The sequence below is a fragment of the Papio anubis genome, chromosome 3, assembly GCF_008728515.1.
Source record: "Papio anubis isolate 15944 chromosome 3, Panubis1.0, whole genome shotgun sequence".
Taxonomy (NCBI): Eukaryota; Metazoa; Chordata; class Mammalia; order Primates; family Cercopithecidae; genus Papio; species Papio anubis.
Window position 1 is genome coordinate 13591545 of NC_044978.1, and position 21797 is coordinate 13613341.

The 21797-nt window shown below is 34.5% G+C and overlaps 1 protein-coding gene and 1 non-coding gene across 14 annotated transcripts in view; both read right to left on the bottom strand.

Moving 5' to 3' along the window:
• WDR17 (WD repeat domain 17) overlaps positions 1–21797 on the bottom strand; it is a 118308-nt gene that overhangs the window by 74294 nt on the left and 22217 nt on the right. For 6 of the 13 annotated variants that reach the window (XM_031664161.1, XM_031664164.1, XM_031664163.1 and 3 more), the window contains exon 2: positions 13380–13502. The exons of 4 other annotated variants lie outside the window; for them this stretch is intronic. In XM_031664161.1, the coding sequence (XP_031520021.1) occupies positions 13380–13445 (66 nt within the window). In that variant the 5' untranslated portion in view covers positions 13446–13502. Of the gene's footprint in view, positions 1–12318; positions 12479–13379; positions 13626–21797 lie in introns of those variants that run through there. 3 more of the 13 variants (XM_031664166.1, XM_031664167.1, XM_031664162.1) reach the window with 2 other exon arrangements.
• Positions 11687–11819, bottom strand: LOC116274340. The gene has a single exon (XR_004182966.1). It is a non-coding gene; the product is annotated as a small nucleolar RNA SNORA51 (small nucleolar RNA).

Consider the following 21797-nt stretch of genomic DNA (forward strand, 5'->3'; position numbering starts at 1 on the left):
TCCATTTTTTATTGTGGTAAAATACGCATAACATAAAATCTAACTTCTTAACCACTTTTAAGTGTACAATTCATAATGTGCAACCAGGAGTGTGAGGTTGCAGTGAACTATGACCGTGCCACTGCACTCCAGCCTGGGTGATAGAGACCCTGTCTGCGGGGGTGGGGGAGAGGGAGGCAAGCAGGGAGGGCAGGAGGAAGAAGGGAGGGAGGGAGGAAGGAAGGAAAAAAGGAAGGAAGGGAAAAACACTATTAACAGTACCCAAAGAATGGGAGAAAATATTCGTAAACCACATATCTGATAAGGGATTAATATCCCAAATATAGGGAGAATTCCCAAAACTCAACAATGACAAAGAAACATGATTTATCTGATTCAAAAATGAGCAAAGGACTTGAATACATAATGTCCTCAAATTTCATCCCTGTTGTAGTGTATGTCAGAATTTCCTTCTGATTTAAAGCTGAATAATATTCCGTTGTGCATATATGCCGTATTTCCTTATCCATGTGTCTATGAATTGTCACCTGGATTGCTTCCATGTTTGAGCTATTACAAAAAAATGCTGCAATGAAAATGGATGTACAAATATCTCTTCCACGCCCTGCTTTCAATTTTGGGGGGTTTACATGCAGAAGTGGGATACTACATCAAATAATAATTTTATTTTTACTTTTTTGCAAAACTACCATACTGTTTTCCACAGCAGCAATTCCATTTTACATTACAACAAACAGGGCACAAGTGTTTGGATAACTCCACATCCTGACCAACAGGTACTATTTTCTGTTATTTGATAGTAGCCATTCTAATTGGTGTGAGATGGTGTTTTATTGTTCTTTTGATTTGCATTTCCCTGAAGATTAATAATGTTGAGCATCTTTTCATGTGCTTATCAGTCATTTCTGTAACATCTTTGGTGAAACATCTATTTAAGTATCTTGTCCATTTTTCAACCAGGTAAATCACGTTTCTTTGTAATTGTTAAGTTTTAGGAGTTCTTCCTATATTTGCGATATTAATCCTATATCAGACATGTGATTTACAAATATTTTCTTCATTGTGTGAGTTGCTGTCCATTTTACTGTTGATAGAGTTTTTCTTTTCCTCTTCTTCTTCTTCTTTTTCTACAGACAGGTTTCTTTCTGGAGTGTAGTGGCATGATCATAGTTCACTGCAACCCCAAACTCCTAGGCTCAAGTGATCCTGCTGCCTCAGACTCCCAAGTAGCTAGGCCTACAGGCATGCACCATCATGCCTGGCTATTTTCTGTTGTTGCTGAAACAGTCTCACCATGCTGCACAGGTTAGTCTCGAACTCCTGACCTCAAGTGATTATCCTGCCTCAGCCTCCCGAAGTGCTGGGATCACAGATGTGAGTCACCATGCCTGGCCAGTGTTTTTCTTTTGATGCACAGAATTTTTAATTTTCATGAAATTCAATTTGCATGTTTTGTGCTTTTGATGCCTGTGCCTTTGGTATCATATTTCAGACATTGTTGTCAAATCCAATGTTGTGAAGCTTTTGCCTTCTGTTTTCTTCTAAAAGCTTTATAGATATTGGTCTTAAATTTAGTGTCTTTGATCCATTTTAATTTTTTATATGGTGCCAGGTAAGAGTCCAATTTCATTCTTTGGCATGTGGATATTTCGTTTTTCCAGCACATATGTTAAGACTGGCCTTTCTGCGTTGAATGGTATTGCCACTCTTGTCAAATGATATTTGGTCATATATGTAAGGGGATAGTTCTGAAGTCTCTATTCTATTCCATTGGCCTATGTACCTGCCTTTCTGCTGGTATGACACTGTTTTGATTACTGCAGTATTGCAACAAGTTTTGAAATCAGAAAATGTGAGTCCTTCAGTTTTGTTATTCAGGGTCTCTTGAGTTTCTATATCAATTTTAGGACGGCTTTTTAAAATTCTTGCATTTGCCCGTTTCATCTAGGTTATCAAATTAGTTGGTGTGCAATTGTTCCTACTACTGTCTTATAATGTTTTTAATTTCTTTATAATCTGTAGAGATGTTCCAATTTTTGTGATTTTAATAATTTGAGTCTTCTCTCTTTTTCTTAGTCTATCCAGCTACAGGTTTCACAATTTTGTTGATCTTTTTCTCTATTTTTTTTTCTATTCTCTATTTCATTTATCTCTGCTTGGATATTATATCTTTCATTCTAGTTTTGAGTTTAGTTTATTATTTTGTTAGTTCCTTAAGTTGTAAAAATAGGTTGCTAATTTGAGATCTTATAAATGCTTTAATGAAATTATTTATGGCTACAAATTTTCCCTCTGGCATTGATTCTACTGCATCCCATAAGTTTTGTTATGTTGTGTTTTTGTGTCACTCATCTCTAAGAGTTCTCTACTTTTCCTTGTGATTTCTTCTTTCATCCATTGGTTGTTTGAGAGTGTGTTAATGTCCATAAATTCGTGAATTTTTCAGTTCTCTTTCTGTTATTAATTTCTAACTTTATCTTGCAGTGTTCAGAGAAGACACAATGTATGATAACTACTTTTTAAAATCTATTGAGGCTTAATATTTGGACAAACATATTGCCCATCCTGGAAAATGTCGCATGTGCACTTGAGAAGAATGTGTATGCAGTTATGGAGTAGGGTGTTCTGTATATGTCTGTTAGATCCAGTTGGATTAATATATTGTTTGAGTCCTCAGTTTCCTTGCTTATTTCCTGTCTGATGTATTCATTATTGAGAACGGGGTACTGAATTATACAACTATTATTGTAGAACTATCTATCCCTTCAATTCAGTTAGTTTTTGCTTCATATATTTTGATGGTGTTTTTTGGGTGTATAAATGATTGTAATTGTTCTATTTTGCTGCATTGAAACTTTATTGATATATAGTGTCCTTCTTTGACTTTTCTGAACTTTTTTGATTAAAAATCAATTTCATCTAATATTAATATAGGCATGCCTGCTTTCTTTTTGCTACTCTGTGCATGGAAAAAAATTTTTCCATCCTTTTACTTCCAATTTATTTGTGTCTTTGGATCTCAAATGAATCAACTGTAGACAGCATATAGATGGACCTTGTATTTTTTATTGTTATACTTTAAGTTCTAGGGTATATGTGCACAACGTGCAGGTTTGTTGCATATGTATACATGCGCCATGTTGGTGTACTGAACCCATTAACTCGTCATTTACATGAAGTATATCTCCTAATGCTATCCCTCCCCCTCCCCCCACCCCACGACAGGCCCCAGTGTGTGATGTTCCCCTTCCTGTGTCCAAGTGTTCTCATTGTTCAATTCTCACCTATAAGTGAGAACATGCAGTGTTTGGTTTTTTGTCCTTGCGATAGTTTGCTAAGAAAGATGGTTTCCAGCTTCATCCATGTCCCTACAAAGGACATGAACTCAACCTTTTTTATGGCTGCATAGTATTCCATGGTGTATACGTGTGACATTTTCTTAATCCAATCTATCATTGATAGACATTTGGGTTGGTTCCAAGTCTTTGCTACTGTGAATAGTACTGCAATAAACATACGTGTGCATGTGTCTTTATAGCAGCATGATTTATAATCCTTTGGGCATATACCCAGTAATGGGATGGCTGGGTCAAATGGTATTTCTAGTTCTAGATCCTTGAGGAATCGCCACATTATCTTCCACAATGGTTGAACTAGTTTACAGTCCCATCAACAGTGTAAAAGTGTTCCTATTTCTCCACATCCTCTCCAGCACCTGTTGTTTCCTGACTTTTTAATGAACGTCATTCTAACTGGTGTGAGATGGTATCTCATTGTGGTTTTGATTTGCATTTCTCTGATGGCTAGTGATGATGAGCATTTTTTTCATGTGTCTGTTGACTGCATAAATGTCTTCTTTTTAGAAGTGTCTGTTCATATCCTTCACCCACTTTTTGATGGGATTGTCTGTTTTTTTTCTTGTAAATTTGTTTGAGTTCTTGGTAGATGCTGGATATTAGCCCTTTGTCAGATGAGTAGATTGCAAAAATTTTCTCCCATTCTATAGGTTGCCTGTTCACTCTGATGGTAGTTTCTTTTGCTGTGCAGAAGCTCTTTAGTTTAATTAGATCCCATTTGTCAATTTTGGCTTTTGTTACCATTGCTTTTGGTGTTTTTGACATGAAGTCCTTGCCTTTGCCTATGTCCTGAATGGTATTGCCTAGATTTTCTTCTAGGGTTTTTATGGTTTTAGGTCTAACATTTAAGTCTTTAATAGATGGATCTTTTTAAAAATCAATTCTGCCAATCTCTGTCTTTTGTTTGAAGAGCTTAATATCCATTTACATTTACAGTAATTTCTGATAAAGGACTTACTTCTGTCATTTTGCTATTCATTTCCAATATGCTTCATAGCTTTTTTGTCCTCATTTCCTGCAACACTTTTGCCTTTTGTGTTTAAAAGTTAATTTTTGCAGTGAAACTTTGAATTCCTTTCTCATTTTCTTCTGTGTATATCCTATAGCTATTTTCTTTGTGGCTACCATGGAGATTAAACTTAACATGCTAAAGTTACAAGACTCTAATTTAAATTTATTCCAAATTAGCTTCAATTACATGCAAAACCTGAGCTCTTTTAAAACTCCAACCCCACACCTTTAAGTTGTTCATGCCAAAAAATTACATCTTTATATATTGTGTGGCCTGAAACACAAACAAATTAATTATTTTAAATACATTAGTTTCTTAAATTAAGAGAAGACAAAATGTGGAATCACCAACCAAAGTTACAATAATACTACTTGTATACTAAGAATTTTTAAAATATTTTATTTGTTTAAATGATGATGAAGACAAACAATAGCATTCCACACCACTGTTTCCAAATACTAGCACTTACAATTGTCCATGTATTTACCTTTATTGAGATCTTTATTTTTTCATATGGCTTTGAGTTACTGTCTAGAGACATTTCATTTCACCCTGCAGAACTTCCTTGAGCATTTCTTCCAAAGCAGGTTTAAAGATAATGAATTCCCTCAGTTTTTGCTTATTGGGAAATGTATTAATTTCTCCCTCGCTTCTGAAAGACAGTTTTGCACGATAAAAGATACTTGGTTGACATTTTTTTTCTTTTAGCACTTTAAATATATTGGCCCATTTCCTTCCAGTCTCCAAAGTTTCATATCAGAAATCTGTTGTTTATACTATTGAGGATCCCTGTACGTATGTGTTAATCACTTCTTTCTTATTGATTTCAAGATTCACTCTGTTTTTCAAGATTTGATTATGATGTGTCTCCATTGTGGGTCTGTTTCAGCTCAAATTCTTGGAGTTTGCTGAAACTCTTGGAAATTTACTTCATGTTTTTCATCAAATTTGAGGAGTTTTCTGCCATTATTTCTTCAAATATTCTTTCTTCTCTTCCATCTCTCTCTCTTCCCCTTTGGTACTCACACATGAGTGCATATTGTTGGGCTTCATAGTGTCCTTTATGTCCCTTCGGTTTTGCTTACTTCTCTTCAATCTCTTTCTGTTCCTTAAACTCAATATTTTCTATTGTCTTATCTTCATATTTGCCAATATTTTCTTCTTAAATGTCTTTGAATTCTTCTATTTTACTTAAGTTATTATATTTTTCAGCCCTACAATTCTTTTTCTGGTTTTCTATCTCTTTATTATCTCCATTTTGTTCAAATATTGTTTTCTTGACTTTCTCCATATCTCCTTTTAGTTTTTAAGCATCCCAAAACAGTTGTTTTAAAGTCTTTGTCTAGTAGATCTTTCATCAGGTCTCTTTCAAAAAACATCTGTTTATTTTTTTTTCCACTGAAAGAGCCATAATTTTCTGTTTCTTTTTAGGGCTTGTGGCTTTCTGTTGAAAACTGGACACTTGAATCTAGTAATATGGTAACTCTGGAAATCAGAGTCTCCTCCTTCCTCAGGATTTGCTATTTTTGTTTTCACTTGTTATTTTTGTTTTCAATTGTTGTGGGCTGTGTCTGTGCCAAGGATCATCCTCAAGTATAAACATAAGGACTTCTCAGGGTTATTCTGAACTTGTGTCTTTTTCTGTTCATGCACAGTAACTTCCTAATTTTGTTTGTATAGGCAGTTGCTTTTGAATTGCATAGGCTTTAATTGCTGGCTCCCAAAAGGGTGAAAAGAAAAAAATTAAGGGATTCAGCCCTTTAAGTCCCCTTGAAATCACTTCAGCTGGAGCGGGAGGAGATTGTAACAGTGGAGGTAGGTGCAATAACAATGGCTGCCCGCCTCTTTGTCTGCACTTCTGTGATCAGAAGCAGTAGATTCCTGATATACAAAGGACAGAGTGCTTTTTTTTCTACCCTGGTTCAAATAAGCTGCTTGCAAGATACTTCTAGAGTATATGCTCAGTTGTCTGCCCTGGAGCTTGAGGTGAGGGATGAGTAGCTGCCACTGTGCTGGGAACTAAAACTTACTAACTTCAATTTATCATCCAAGCCTTCCCCTGGAAGTTGCAAGCCTTCACAGATTCTGGTATTACAAAATAATTACATCAGACAGACTGTACCGGTGCAATTGTTGTCTAGGTGGGGAGAGAGATTTCTAGTGCCTTTCATGGCTTAATGGCTAATTGCTTTTTAGTGTAGAGTAATATTTATTTATCTAGATGTAGTGCAGTTTATTTATTAACCAGTATACTGAAGGACATACTTGTTGCTTCCATGTTTTAGCAATTATGCTTAAAGCTGCTATAAACATCCATGTGCAGGTTTTTGGGTGGACACAGCTTTTTTGCTGGACCATATAATAAGAATATGTTTAGCTTTGTAAGGACCCATCAAACTGTCTTCCATAAGGTCTGTGTCATTTTGTATTCCCATTAGAAATGAGAGTTTCTGTTGCTCCACATCCTTGCCAGCATCTGGTGTTTGGATATTAGCCATTCTAATAGATATGTAGTGGTATCTAATTGATTTAATTTGCAATTCCCAAAGACAAATGATGTTGAACATCTTTTCACATGCTCACTGGTCATGTATATATATGCTTTGGTGAGGTATCTGTTCAGCTCTTTTGCCCACTTTAAAACCAGGCTGTTCCATCTTCTAGTTACTGAGTTATATGAATTCTTTGTATATTTTGGATAACAGATCTTTAGCAGATGTGTCTTTTGCAAATATTTTCTTCCATTCTCTAGCTTGCCTTCTTATTCTGTTGATATTGTTAAAATTGAAGATTTTCATTTTAATAAAGTCCAACTTATCAATTATTTATTTCATAGAACATACCTTTTGTATCTAAAAAGTGCTAGCAAAACCCACAGTCATCCAGGTTTTCTTTTATGTTACCTTCTACGAGTTTCATAGTTTTGCATTTTATATGTAGTCCTATGTTGCATTTTGGGTTATTTTTTGTAAAATATATAAGGCCTGTGTCTAGATTCTTTTTTTCAACATTGTATATCCAGTTATTCCAGCCTCATTTGTTGAAAAGACTATCTTAGTTTCACTGTATTGCCTTTGTTTCTTTATCAAATATCAGTTGAGTATATATATGTGGGTCTATTTCTAAGCTCTCTATTCTGTTCCATTGATCTATTTGTCTATCCTTTTGCAGATACCACAGCTATCTTTTTTATTGGAGCTATACAATAATTCTTTAAGTTGGGTAGTATTAGTTCCCAACTTTTTTCTCCTTCAATCCGTTCCTGCATGTTGTCTACTTTTACCATTAAAGCTATTAGCAAATTAATTGCAGTTTTTTTTTTAATTCCTTGTCTGATAATACCAACATTTCTGTTGTATCTGACTCTGGTTCTGATGCTTTATCTGTCTATCCAAACTGTATTTTTTTGCCTTTTTGTTTATCATGTAAATTTTTGTGAGGTATACATGATGAACTTCATAAAAGAAAATGCTGTAAACAGGCCTTTAATAATGTAGTGGTAAGATGTGGGGGTAGAGTGAGCATTATAAAGTCCTATGATTAGGCCTCAGTCACGTGCCCATGACCAGTGCTTCTTAGTTCCCCCAGCCCTGCTTAGGTGGGACACGATGGCTGCGGAAGGGCTGGTGTTGGGTATTTTCCTTCTCCCAGGTAGGTAAGGATCTTATGAAATTCTAGAGTGTTACACTCCGGACAAATAGGTTCTCTTGAGGTTAGGTCTTAAGAACAGAATGCCATGATCCTAAAATTCATACAGAACCAAACAAGAGCACAAATAGCCTATGCAATCCAAAGCCAAAGGAATAAAGCTGGAGGCAATGCATTACCTGACTTTAAATTATATTACAAGACTATGGTAACCAAAACAGCATGGTACTGGCATAAAAAATAGACATATAGATCAATGGAAGAGAACAGAGATCCCAGAAATAAAGCCACATACCTACAGTGAATTGATTTTCAACAAGGCCAACAAGAACACAGAGTGAGGAAACAACACCCTTTTCAATAAATAGTGCTGGAAAAATTAGACATCCACAATCAGGAGAATAAAACTAAACCCATATCTATCACCATATAAAAAAAAACAATTCAAGATGTATTAAAGACTTAAATGCAAGATCAGAAACTATAAAAATACTAGAAGAAAACCTAGTGGAAACTCTTATGGACATTCATCTAGGCAAGGAATGTATACTATGACCTCAAAAGCACAGACAACAAAAACAAAAATAGATAAATGGGACTTAATTAAACTAAAGAGCTCCTGCACAACAAAAGAAATAATCAACAGAGAGAACACATAACCTGCAGAAAAGGGGAAATATCTGCAAACTATTCATCCAACAAGGGACTAATATCCAGAATATACAAAGAAACCAAATAACTCGACAACAACAAAAATACAAATAATCCCATTAAAAACTGGGCAAAGGACATGAGTAGACATTTTTCTGAAGAAGACATACAAATGGCCAAGAGGTATATGAAAAAATGTTCAACATCACTGATCATAAGAGAAATGCAAATTAAAACCACAACAAGATATAATCTTCCACCAGTCAGAGTGCCTATTACTAAAAAGATAGAAATAATAGACGTTGGTGAGGATGTGGGGAAAAGAGAATTCATACACTGTTGGTGCAAATGTAAATTAATACACCTTCTATGAGAAACAGTATGGAAATTTCACAAATAAATAAAATTAGAGCTATTATATGATCCAGTAATCCTACTACTGTGTATCTACCCAAAGGAAAATAAATCATTATAGCAAAAAGATACCTGCACTCATATGTTTATTGCAGCACTATTTGCAATAGCAAAGCTATAGAATCAACTTAAGGGTCTATCAACAGATGACTGGATAACAAAAATGTAGTATATATACACAGTCGAATACTATTCAGCCATCAAAAATCATGTATTTTGCAGCAACATGGATGGAGCTGGAGGTCATTATCCTAAGGGAAACAAGCCATGCACAAAGAGTCACATATCACATGCTCTCATTCATAAGTGGGTAGTAAAAAAACGTGTACACATGGACGCGAAAGTGGAATGTTAGACAAGGGCGACTCCAAAGTGTGAAGGAGTGAGAGGGGTGGATGATGAGAAATTACTGAATGGTACAATGTACATTATTCAGGTGATGGATACCCTAAAAGCCCTGATTTGATCACTATGCAATCTATGCATGTAACAAAATTGTACTTGTACTCCATAATTTTATACGAATTATTTTAAAAGTTGGTTAAAAGTAAAGAACAGAAAGCTCTAGTGTAATTTAAGTGGTTTCTTTTCCCCTCTCGCTGCTGGAAGCAAGAGGATATTCTTCTCTAATATTCACTGTGAGTACCAGTTTAGAGCTCCTGGAAGTAAAACGTACAAAAGCTCCCCCACCACTCCCATTACTGGGTTCCTGTGAAGTTTTTAACTCTCAGACTTGACCATATTGTGCTTCCATCAATTTATCAGTTACAGTTCAGATTTTCTTACTCTGGCAGCGAAGCCCAGGTTGGTTTCTGCTAATTGATTTCTGCTCTGGTAAGTTGTGATTCTCTGCAACCGCATTTCTACCTCAATCATTTTGAGGGCAGTGATTTGCCTTGTGCCCTTACTTCTCAGGTGGATCTAGGAAGAGTTGTTGATTTTTCAAAGTGTTCAATTTTTTACTGGTTAAAATGGAGTAGCAACTTCTAAGCTGCTTTCATGCTGAACTAGAAACCAGCAGTTTCTCTGCTTATTTATTAAAAACAAAAAGAAAGTTCTAAATTTGTGCCAACACATTTTGACTTTAAGAGTATATCTTGATTTATTATTTTTTAGTTTCCAAAATTAGATAATATAAGCATTCTATGTTGACATAAAATTTGGTGTACCTTTGATCTTAAATAGCTTTTACAGGTCTTACAATCCAACAACTTAAATCCTGTTGAAATTCAGAGTCGAATAACTTGCTAAACCAGATATTAAAATAATAAATAGGACAAACAGAATAGATATTTCAAAACAAAATAGATATTTCAAAACAACAGATATTTTTAAAAATCTATGATTCTAAATAAAAGATAAAAAGCATATCACACATTATTGAATATATAAATATCATTGCATTTAAAGTCTGAATTATGTATTCAAGCAAAGTCTAATACGTGAATTTCTAGATTTCTTTTCAAAAGGACTAAAAAAGATATGCAATAATTATGTAGTCTTAATTAAATTATATCTACAATTGCCAAGGAGATGAAACAAAATGTCCAGAGCCTTTTGTTATCTTTGTAGTCAGCATCAATTGTTACTCAATCATGATTCTGCATTACTAAAAACAGAAAATGGTCCACTGAAAGTCCATTTCAAAATATAAATTTATATTTTAAATATAAATTCTACAAAATATGTCATATTTAAAGGTAAATAAACACCTTAGACAGGTAATATAGTGCAGATAAATATTTTACAAAGCCTTTATTATCCTTACTTTAGAATGTTTCATTAATATGTGAACCACTCAAGAATTTTCGTGTCTATGTCAATGATTTGTTGCTTCAGAATATACAATCTTTTTGGCCCAGAAACAACACACACACTTTGCCAATGAAGTACTAAACACTGTAGCTCACTGAATAATGCAGATTTATAATGGATTTAGCAAGAAACTCTGAGCATTGTGTCACCCCACATAGAACTGACAACATCAGTCGTCTGGCAACTATAGCCTTTGCAATGATATATTTTTTTGTTGTTGTTTAACTCAAATTGTATTTTTGGATTCAATCTCATACCATATGAAACACACATACACAAAAAATAATCATATTAAATTTATTCTTAGGTTCAGTAGGGAATACATGGTGAAGATGCTTTTCGCAAAGTGAATAAAGAAAGCGATAAGGATATATCTACATTAGTTTGGCACAGGTAATAAAACTCGCTTTTAAATATGTAAGATTATTATGATATAAAATAATCATAACAAAAATTATAAAACTAAAGTTCATATATATGTGTTTGTATAAACATAGTCACATGCCATAAATACTAATTATGTAATTATGTCAAAATACAAACGTCAACTTAGTGCTCTAAAAATCAAATTCGCACTTGTATGTGACTTTCCAAACATTACATTTCTAATTTACAATTTTTAACTCAAAAACACAACTTACCTCTTCTTGTGAACATTCTAAAAAACAACTTTAAAAATCTGCTATGCTGAATGCTTATTATATGTAATATATATGCATATACAAATAACAAATATATATGCATATACAAATAACAAATGAAAAATAATACACTGAATTTTTTTTCAATTCTATGTTTCCCCGATTCACAATACAGACCAGGCACAGGTCCTGGGCTGAAGCATATATGGGGTAGGTTTATTCTACCTTCTCTTTCTATACACTCAGTGTAAGAACACAGCCTGTGGTAAGCACCAGGAGGGCATAAGCTGGATTTCTGAAAGAAATTAAGGTCAGTATTCATGTGTCAATTTTTTTCAATCAGAATAGGAGCTTTCATTTCCATCTACATACGTATGAGAGCTGGTCAATACTTAAGCCAGAAGGAGCTCAAACTCACAATAAGATAGTAATTTTAGGGTCAATCTATTTCTATACTTTAACAGCAGCTGCACTTTTAATACGTTTCAAAACCAGGCATTCATTTATAAAGGCCCATAGTAGTATAAAGGGCAAGAAGGGAAAGATTTTGAATTCTCATAATCTCCATGAGCTGCTCCAAAGTCATTTTAAGGAAACAAGTTTCATTAAAAAGCATTTTTCTTAAAATCAGTTCCCATTCCTGCATACAATACAAACAAGGATACTGGCAGTGTGTGTGTGTGTGTGTGTCTCTGTGCGTGTGTGTGTTGTGTGTGTGTGTAAGTGGGACTTGGAGTATTACTATTAAACTCATAAGCTAAAATAGTTCCATTATTTATACCTGAAATTGAAATTCAGGATGGCAAACTGCTCATTAACTCTCAACTCCTTTTCTGAAGAACGCTTTAGGATTTACAATATGAGGATTATTCTCCAGAGTTAGATATTTACTGGCTCCAGAAATGTTTACCAGATGTTTTCACAGCTTACAAAAAAAATATCTGGAAAAAAAAGTACAAAAGGCTTCAAATGGTTGAGGATTTATAACTAAAAAGAAGTAATACTGAGAAAATATCTGTAATTAATGTGCTTAGGATGGGAATCTCAAGAAAAAGAAAAAGAAAATACTGTATATCTTTGGCAGTCTATGCTCTTGAACAACAGTGGTGAAAAATCTAGTAAAATAGCATATACTCTGGCTTTTTTGTCCCACTAATTAATAAAATAAAAATACACAAATTGTCTTCATTTAAATAATCAAGAAATTTAAAAAGTGAAAATAATCAAAGAGAAATCATATATTATTCTAGAATAAATCCATGTGACAAGGTACATTTTAAATAGCATTTTTTCTATTATTGTTATAACAGGTCAGAATACTGTTTTCAAAATACTATGTAAATGTTTTCACACTAACAATGCAGTTTCAAATGTAATTAACTGACTAAAAATTTAACACATGCAACATGGCACTCTTCTTCAGAATTGTTTTATTTTCCTTTTCAAATATTTGTATAATAAATAGTATTAGCATACATTTATCTTCTCTTTCATTAAATGATTTTCTTTATGGGAAAGACTTGCTTGAAATTACTGCTATTTTCATATATTAATCTCAATATATAAAATGTTATTTTATATTAAAAGTCTAAGATAATTTCAAAACATTACAAACTCATCTGAAAATAGGATAGAAAAAAATGCCCTTTCTTCAATATATAGTTACACTTATTATATTCTTACTTCTGCCTTAAAACTAGCAAATAAGTGTCTTATTCACGCTCAGAATTTTGCAAGGCAAAAACGTCCACAATATAAATCACGCAGAAATAGAACTACATGAGAAGAAAAGCAGAAAAAAAAAATGGCACGAAATCGTAATTACAAATAAATATATCTTACTCTTTGCAGTCCTTCATACCAATCATCTTGCTCAAACCAATTTGAAATGTAAGTCATCCAAGCCATAGAATGTTTCTACTTTAATCAAGTCAATTGGAAACTCCGCATCAGAATAGTCAGCACCTAAAGTAACAACAATGTGTTTCAACCAAACCAGATTTACCAAAATCTCCCTTGTGAAATGATGTTCAGTACAAAAGGCTAGAACTGCACAAATATTTCAGCTGAAACAATTTTAATTATTTACAAGTAAATAAGAAAATAAGAAAAAAATCAATAATAATGTTGTTAGACAGTACCAGAGAATGCTATTATCAAATACTTTATTAACCTTTCTGTTTACATTCTTAAAAAATCTTAGATTTAACTTTTATAAGAAATAGCTCAATGATTTATAAAAGTTACCAAGTTAAAAATAAGGAATCCATAAAAATCACAAAATGGGCAGCAGAAAATGAGTTATATTTTCAACCTCAGGAACTGAAGCTTTCTGAGTTAAAAGGTATACAATGATAAAGCCAATCCTATATTTCTGTTTGCTTCCAGCCCCATACTTGAGAGTTAAATCATTTCCCATTTAAGTTAATTGCTAACCATGTAACCACATCAAAAAGTTTAAAGACACCATTTAATACAGTGCTGATATGTTCAAGAGTCAAAATCACATGAATGTAATTTAATTTTAGTTTTATTCATTTTTAGAAGGAAATATTTACTAGCCATGATGAGTAAGATATTTCTTCCTACAATGGAAAATATTTGGACTTCAAAATATCCTCCATAATGTTTAGATGCTTAACTCAACATACAACAGGTTCTAAGTGATCTTTTCTTCAACAGAGACAAAATAATGGAAGGAAGGACAAAGGGATGAAGGATGGACAGTAAGAAGCGAGGAAAGAAGGAAGGAAGGGAAGAGAAAAAGAGAAAATGAGTAAAATAATGAAAAGAGAATTAAGCAACAAAGGAAAAGAAGGAAGGAGGGAAGGAAGGAGGGGAGGGAAGGGAGGAAAGAGAGAATTACAGTTTTTGTAATTTGAGTGTTTTTCATTCTTCAATATCCAAAAAGTAAGATAGATTTTGCTCTGGCATAGGAAGATACACTTGTATGAAATATAATTATCACTGCAGCTACTCGAGAACAGCTTTATCTCTAATGTGATTCCTTACTCTTCAGAAGTATTTTCAATAATAGATCTGAGTGAAGCCTCAAGTCAAAATGCTTGGGAATAGGTTCTTGCTTCTGCAATAAGCTCTGGGACTGGCAAAATCTCTTGCTTAATTTGTTTACATTTCGGTGACTTCCTTGAATCTGTTATCTTGGCTAGTCTGCCCTGCCCTTTTAGTTTCCACAAAGTCCATTGTTCCTGCCTATCTGCTCAGGTTTTTAATCGCCTGCCTTATCCTATCCTCTGTATTTGTCCTCTCCTCATTGTTGTCTCTTGCTTATCATATTTTGAGTTGCAATTATTTATCTAAGTCCTGCCATCAGCTTTTTTTACCCTAGTATGAACTTTTATCTAATACGGGCCCAACAACTTTACCGACCTTGTCTCTGCTTCAGTGATTCCAGTGTGTCTCCCGTAACACAACCTACAGGCCATACCAAGCTCCTAAACTCCATTTCCAGCTACCTGCTGAATCTAGATCTCTCAGCCCTTTACCTGATAATCTCAATATTAACATATTTAAAACCTAATATATCTCTTTCAAGTAAGGTTTTCCTTTCTACCACCCCAAATATTCTTTCTCTTACATTCTCCATTTCAATGACTATCATTATATTCTAGATAGTAACCTGAGATGAAAATATCAAGTCATCTTTGATTATTCCATCAACCTCATCTCCTCCTACTACTACATTTGATCACCAAGTCTTATCAAATTACTTTGAAAAAGTCTATTCAGAAGGCCCTTATCTTCATTACTAATGCCACTACTTTTAATGAAACTCTTCATTGTGTCCTGTACAAACTAATGCACTGTATTGTTCTGTACTGCCCTGTACTGTTCTCTTCTTTCAATATAATTCCCAAACACATGTTGTCCTTTTATGCTTTCAAGGCTTTTTGCCTGGAAGTTTTTAAATGTTTTGCCCAGGCTGCCCCTTTCACCTTTTCCTGTGAGTAGTGAGCTCTTGCAAGTTTTTCAGACTCAAATTAAGTATCTCTTTTTTTTGAAGACTTTCTCAAATCCTCCAAATCTCTTGTCTGTGCTCCTTCATATCTATATTTATGGGTATTAGATAGTGATTATCTGTGTACATATAAATTGTGAGTTCCCCCAAAGACCAAGCCTTATTCATCTTTGTATAGAAGATACAAAATGTGTGTTGAGTGAATTGACACATGCAATGCTATGAAAGTTGGTCACCTAGTGATAGTTCATGTGAACTGAAGGCATATATTACTGAAACTTGGAAAAGCTCTAAGGAAATGTATCTAAGTAAAATGGGATTACTATCCCATTCCTTGTAGGGAAGCAGCTAAACAAAATCACTTAAGAAATTGTTTTTGGTGTTTTCTTAAGAGTAAAATAAAACTTGAATTAGTAAAAGTACTTTGTAATCATGCCATCACCAAGTGTGTCTTTATTATACCATTATAAATCTGGTGTAAATAAAATACCTTATCCATAGAGCATATAATAGTTCTTATTTCTTATGTCCTGATACTTTTCCATGAGCACCACTTACTATATTTGCAAGGAATAAGAAAAGCAAGATATTTCACATTGTATAATCTCAGATAAAATGTTACCTTGCATAAAACATATATTTTTTTGTTATACTCCAGGTATTTTGATTATATGAGAGTAGGTGGGATCTGGTTCATTTAGTATAAGAATGGTAAATGGGTTTTAACTCTCACCCCTCCCTGGGGTGCAGAGTTGAAACCTTTAGCTGACCTCAGATGGGAAGCATGTCATGATCACTCAGCAGTAACTGAGATAAGAAGAAACTTTTGAGGAAATTTATTACACATCTCCGCATCCCTGTATCTATGTCCATGAGTCTAATTGATATTTCATTAAAATCACACATTTAACTTATTTTAGTCAGAAAATTCTTACTGCCTATTAAAATTAGTGATAGAAACAAATGACAAAAATAAAATATTAAATATCACTAATTAAATAAAATAGAAAATGAAGTAAAGTAGTTTTCATTGTCAGAAAACTTATTGCAGGCATTGAATAGTCAAGCACACAAGTAGTCTGTGATTTCTCCATTTTTTTCACAGATGACTTTTGGCTATTTTGGGTCTTTTGTGGTTCCATATAAATTTCAGGATTATTATTTCCATTTCTGTGAAGAACGTCATTGGTATTTTGATGGGGATTGCACTGAATGTGCAGATTGTTTTGGGTAGTAGAGACATTTTAATAATATTGATTCTTTCAATCCTTGAACACGGAAGATCTTTCCATTTTGTGTCCTCTTCAGTTTCATCAATGTTTTACAGTTTTCATTATAGACTCTTTCACTTCTTTGGTTAAGTTTATTCCCAAGTATTTTATTTTATTTCTAGCTGTTATAAATGGGACTACATTTTTCTTTTTAGACACAGTTTCACTCTGTTACCCAGGCTGGAGTGCAGAGGCACAATCTGGGGTCAGTGCAACCTCTACCACCCGGGTTCAAGCAATTCTCATGCCTCAACCTCCCAAGTAGCTGGGATCACAGGCATGTGCCACTACACTCAGCTAATTTTTGTATTTTTAGTAGAGATGGCATTTCACCATGTTAGCCAGGCTGGTCTTGAACTCTTGACCTCTAGTGATCCACCCACCTTGGCCTCCCAAAGTGCTGGGATTACAGGCGTGAGCCACCACATCCAGCCTTGATTTCCTTTTCAGATTGCTCACTGTTGGCATATAGAAATGCTGCTTATATTTGTATGTTGATTTTGGATTCTGCAACTTTACTGAATTTATCAGTTCTATTTTTTTTTTGGTGGAGTCTTTAGGTTTTTGTAAATATAAGATCATATCCTCTGCAAACAAGGATAATTTGATTTCTTTTGTTCCAACTTGGATGCCCTTTATCCCTTTCTCCTGTCTGATTGCTATAGCTAGGATTTCCAAAACTATGTTGAATAACAATGGTAAAAATGAGCATCCTTGTCTTGTTCCAGATATTGAGGAAAGGCTTTCAGTTTTTTCCCATTCAGTATGTATATGGCTTTTATTGTGTTATGTTATGTTCCTTCTACACCCAGTTTTTTTTAAGGTTTTTATCATGAAGGAGCGCTGAATTTTCCAAATGCTTTTTCGGCATCAATCGAAATGATCATATGGTTTTTGTACTTCATCCTGTTGACATGATGTATAATTTGATTTGCATATGTTGAACCATCCTTGCATCCCCAGGATAAATCCCACTTGGTCTTGATGAATGGTCTTTTTTAAATATGCTGTTGAATTCAGTCTCCTAGTATTTTGTTGAATATTTTTGCATCAATATTCATCAGAAATATTGGCCTTTAATTTTCTTTTTTTGTTGTGTCTTTGTCTAGTTTTGTATTAGGGTAATTCTGGCCTCACAGAATGGGTTTGGAAGTGTTCTTTCCTCCTCTATTTTATAGAATAATTTGAGTAAATTTGGTATTGGGTTTTCTTTAAATGTTTGGTAACATTCAGCAGTAAGGCCATTGTGTCCTGAATTTTTCCTTGATGGGAGACTTTTTATTATCATTTTGATATCATTACTTGCTATTGGTCTATTCAGGTTTTGGATTTCTTCATGGTTCAATCTTTGTAGGTTGTATGTCCATTTCTTCTAGGTTTTCTAATTTATTGGCCTATAATTGCTAATAGTATTTTTAATGAACCTTTGAATTTCTGTAGTATCAGTTGTAATAACTCTTTTTTCATCTCTGAATTTATTTAGGTCTTTTTTTATTGTTAGTCTGGCTTACGGTTTGTTGATTTTATTTATCTTTTCTGAAAACCAACTTATCACTTCATTGATCTTTTGTATTTGTTTCAGTTTCTTTTATTTCTGCTCTGATATGTATTACTTCTACTAATTCTGAGTTTGGTTTGCTCTTGCTTTTATAGTTCTTTAAGATGCATCATTAGTTTGTTTACTTCAAGTTTTTCTACTTTTTTGATGTAGGCATTTATTGCTGTAAATGTTTCTCTTAATACTTTTCATATATCCCATAGGTTTTGGTATGTTGTGTTTCCATTTTCATTTGTCTCAAAAAATTTTCAATTTCTTTAATTTATCCATTAACCCACTGGTCATTCAGGAGCATATTGTTTGATATTCATGTGTTTATAAAGTTTCCAAAGTTTTTCTTGTTACTAATTTCTAGCTTTATTCCATTGTGACCAGAAAAGATATTTCATATGATTTCAACTTTTTTGAATTTTTTAAGACATTCTGTGGCCTAACATATGGTCCACCCTTACAAATGATGCATGTGTTGGGGAGAAAAATGTATATTCTGCATTATATTGTATATTGTATATTGCATTATATTGTATATCTGTATATTGGATAAAATCTTTACTAGGTTGCTGGGCATAGGCCCCCAAATCTGGCCAAAAACTGGCCCCAAAACTGGCCGTAAACAAAATCTCTGCAGCACTGTGACATGCTCGTGATGGTCATGATGCCCAGGCTGGAAGGCTGTCGGTTTACCAGAATGAGGGTGAGGAACACCTGGCCCAACCAAGGCGGAAAACCGCTTAAGGCGTTCTTAAACCACAGACAACAGCGTGCGCCATCTGTGCCTTATGGACATGCTCCTGCTGCAAATAACTAGCCAGAGACCATCCCTTTATTTCAGCCCACCCTTTTGTTTCCCATAAGGAACACCTTTAGTTTATCTATAATCTATAGAAACAACGCTTATCACTGGCTTGCTGTCAATAAATATGTGGGTAAATCTCTGTTCGAGGCTCTGAGTTCTGAAGGTTGTGAGACCCCTGATTTCCCACTTCACACTCTGTATTTCTGTGTGTGTGTCTTTAATTCCTCTAGCACCGCTGGGTTAGGGCCTCCCTGACCGAGCTGGTCTCGGCATTGGGTGATAATGATGTCCTTTCAGTGAGGACCATATGGGCCTATATCTTAATAATAAGGAAGAAATGGAAAGAGACCATTTCTCACAAAGCCTGAGGCTCAACTTAAGTAAATTCATTTAATGACTAAAATACTGTGACCTGACTGTCTTCACCTGTTTGTCTTGCTACAAGGGTGGGTAATTTATAAAGAAAAGAGGTTTATTTGGCTCATGGTTCTACAGGCTGTACAGGAAGCATGACACCAGAATGTGCATCTGGTTAGGGCCTCAGATTACTTCCACTGATTGCAGAGGGGAAAAGGAGTTGGTGTGTGCAGAGATGACATGGAAAGAGAGAGGGAGCAAGAAAAGGGGAAGGAGATGCCAGGCTTTTTTTTTTTTTTTTTTTTTTTTAAATACAACCAGCTCTAATAGAAACTAATAGAGCAAGAACTTGCTCATTATTGCAAGGATGACACCAAACAATTCATGAGGGATCTGCCTCCATGACCCAAACACCTCATTATACCCTAACTACAACATTGGGGATCAAATTTCAACATGGATTTTCAGGGATAAACATCCAATCTATAGCACTGCCCTACTCTAATACCCCCCATAAGCAAAAGTACATTCTCTCTGGAGGAAGATAACATTAAATTATCAGCATTTAATAAAATAATGACCAGGCAGGCAAAAATACAGAAATTCCAAGTTATGCTTGTTTCCACTTACATATAATTAGAACACCTTCATTTCCAGGAACAATGGAGAAGGAGTAAAAGCAAACCTCATTTGTTTCTGAGGAGGGATAGAAAACCCTCCTTTCCGACCCTAGGAACCAGGGAAAAATCACCAGTTCTAGGAAAAAGGGAAGAAGCAAAAGCTCTCATACCCAAGGGAGCAGGCTGGGAAAAATCTTAGTCCCCAGTTCTGTCCAAAAACAAGGCATAGATCTGCCACTGTTTGAGGAAATGCAAAAAAAGCTCTCTTACTCAACACTCATATATACAACACTCAACACTCACACACACAAAGCAGAGACTGGCTGCCACAGAAAGGGGTTTAGGGGTACAGGAGAGACTCACAAATGTTCGCTAAGAACCAGACTCTCATAAACTGGGGATCAAAATTGTAGTATAATACTACATTAGGGTACTATAAAAGAATTAGAATGAACTATTACAATCAAAAAACATAAAAGGATACATATTGCATGATTCCATTTATAGTAAGTTAAAATAAGCAAAATTAATTCTATGTTATTAGAAGTTGTGAAAGAGTTTTGGGGGGGAACAGAAATTGTAACTTAAAAGAAGCCCTAAAGGAGATGTCTAGGGAGTTTACAATGTTTATTTTATGCTAATTATGCTGATGAGTACATTTTGCTGCTATAAAACACTAGATTACAATTTCTGCTTTCAGGTATATGATCTAAGCAATTACATACTAAAACTCCACAGTAGTGTTTTCTAATATTAACAAAATTAAAAGGGGAAAAATGCGGAAATTAACTTGCCCACATAGGGATACAGTGTAATTAGATTATATTTTCTAACTTCACTTGGGCAATTTCATTTCTCCTTTCTACTTTTCCATTAGAGTTTGCTGCCCACCAACCCCAACCATCAATATTTCAGCATACATCAACTTAAATCTATCTCTGGGATATAGTACAAATTCTTCTCTAATCCACAAGTATTGTTAGAAGCAGTGTCAGGGACAAGCAGGTGAGGAAGGCAGAAACAAAAAATAAATAATCCCCATGATGGGGCAGGAATAAAAACAGAAGTCTTTCTAAATAAACTGAGGATGGATTAGATCAAGGAAATGTGTTTGGGATCCAAAGAAATACCAACAGGAAATGTGATGACTTTGCCATAATTATCTCAGTCTGTTCATGCCACATCTATAGCGGGTCCTCTGAGTCCTTAATTCTTGTTCTTACCACAGAAAATGTGTACTTGAGCAGATCTCCACTATCATGTTCTGAAAGGCCTGAAGAAATCTGCATAGAAAAATGTTTCTGATTCAATATTTCATACTTTGATCAGACATTCCAAGCTCACCCTTATCAACAAGAAAAAACAGTGCAGCTGACAACACTCCAATTATCAGTGATTCCAGTTTGAAATTTTTTTAAAGAGATAGGGTCTCACCATGTTGCCCAGACTGGCCTCAAACTTTTGGGCTCAAGCAATCCTCCCACTTCAGCCATTTAAGTAGCTGGGGTTACAAGCATGCATCACGACCCTCCTGGCTGGGTCTGAAGTTTTTAGTGACAAAGTATACACTATGCTTCTCTTTACCTTAGGTCATACACTATTTTTATGTGCAGTAACACATAAAATAAAGTAAAATAGTTGAAAAATGAAGTATTTTTACCAGATAATTGGAATATATA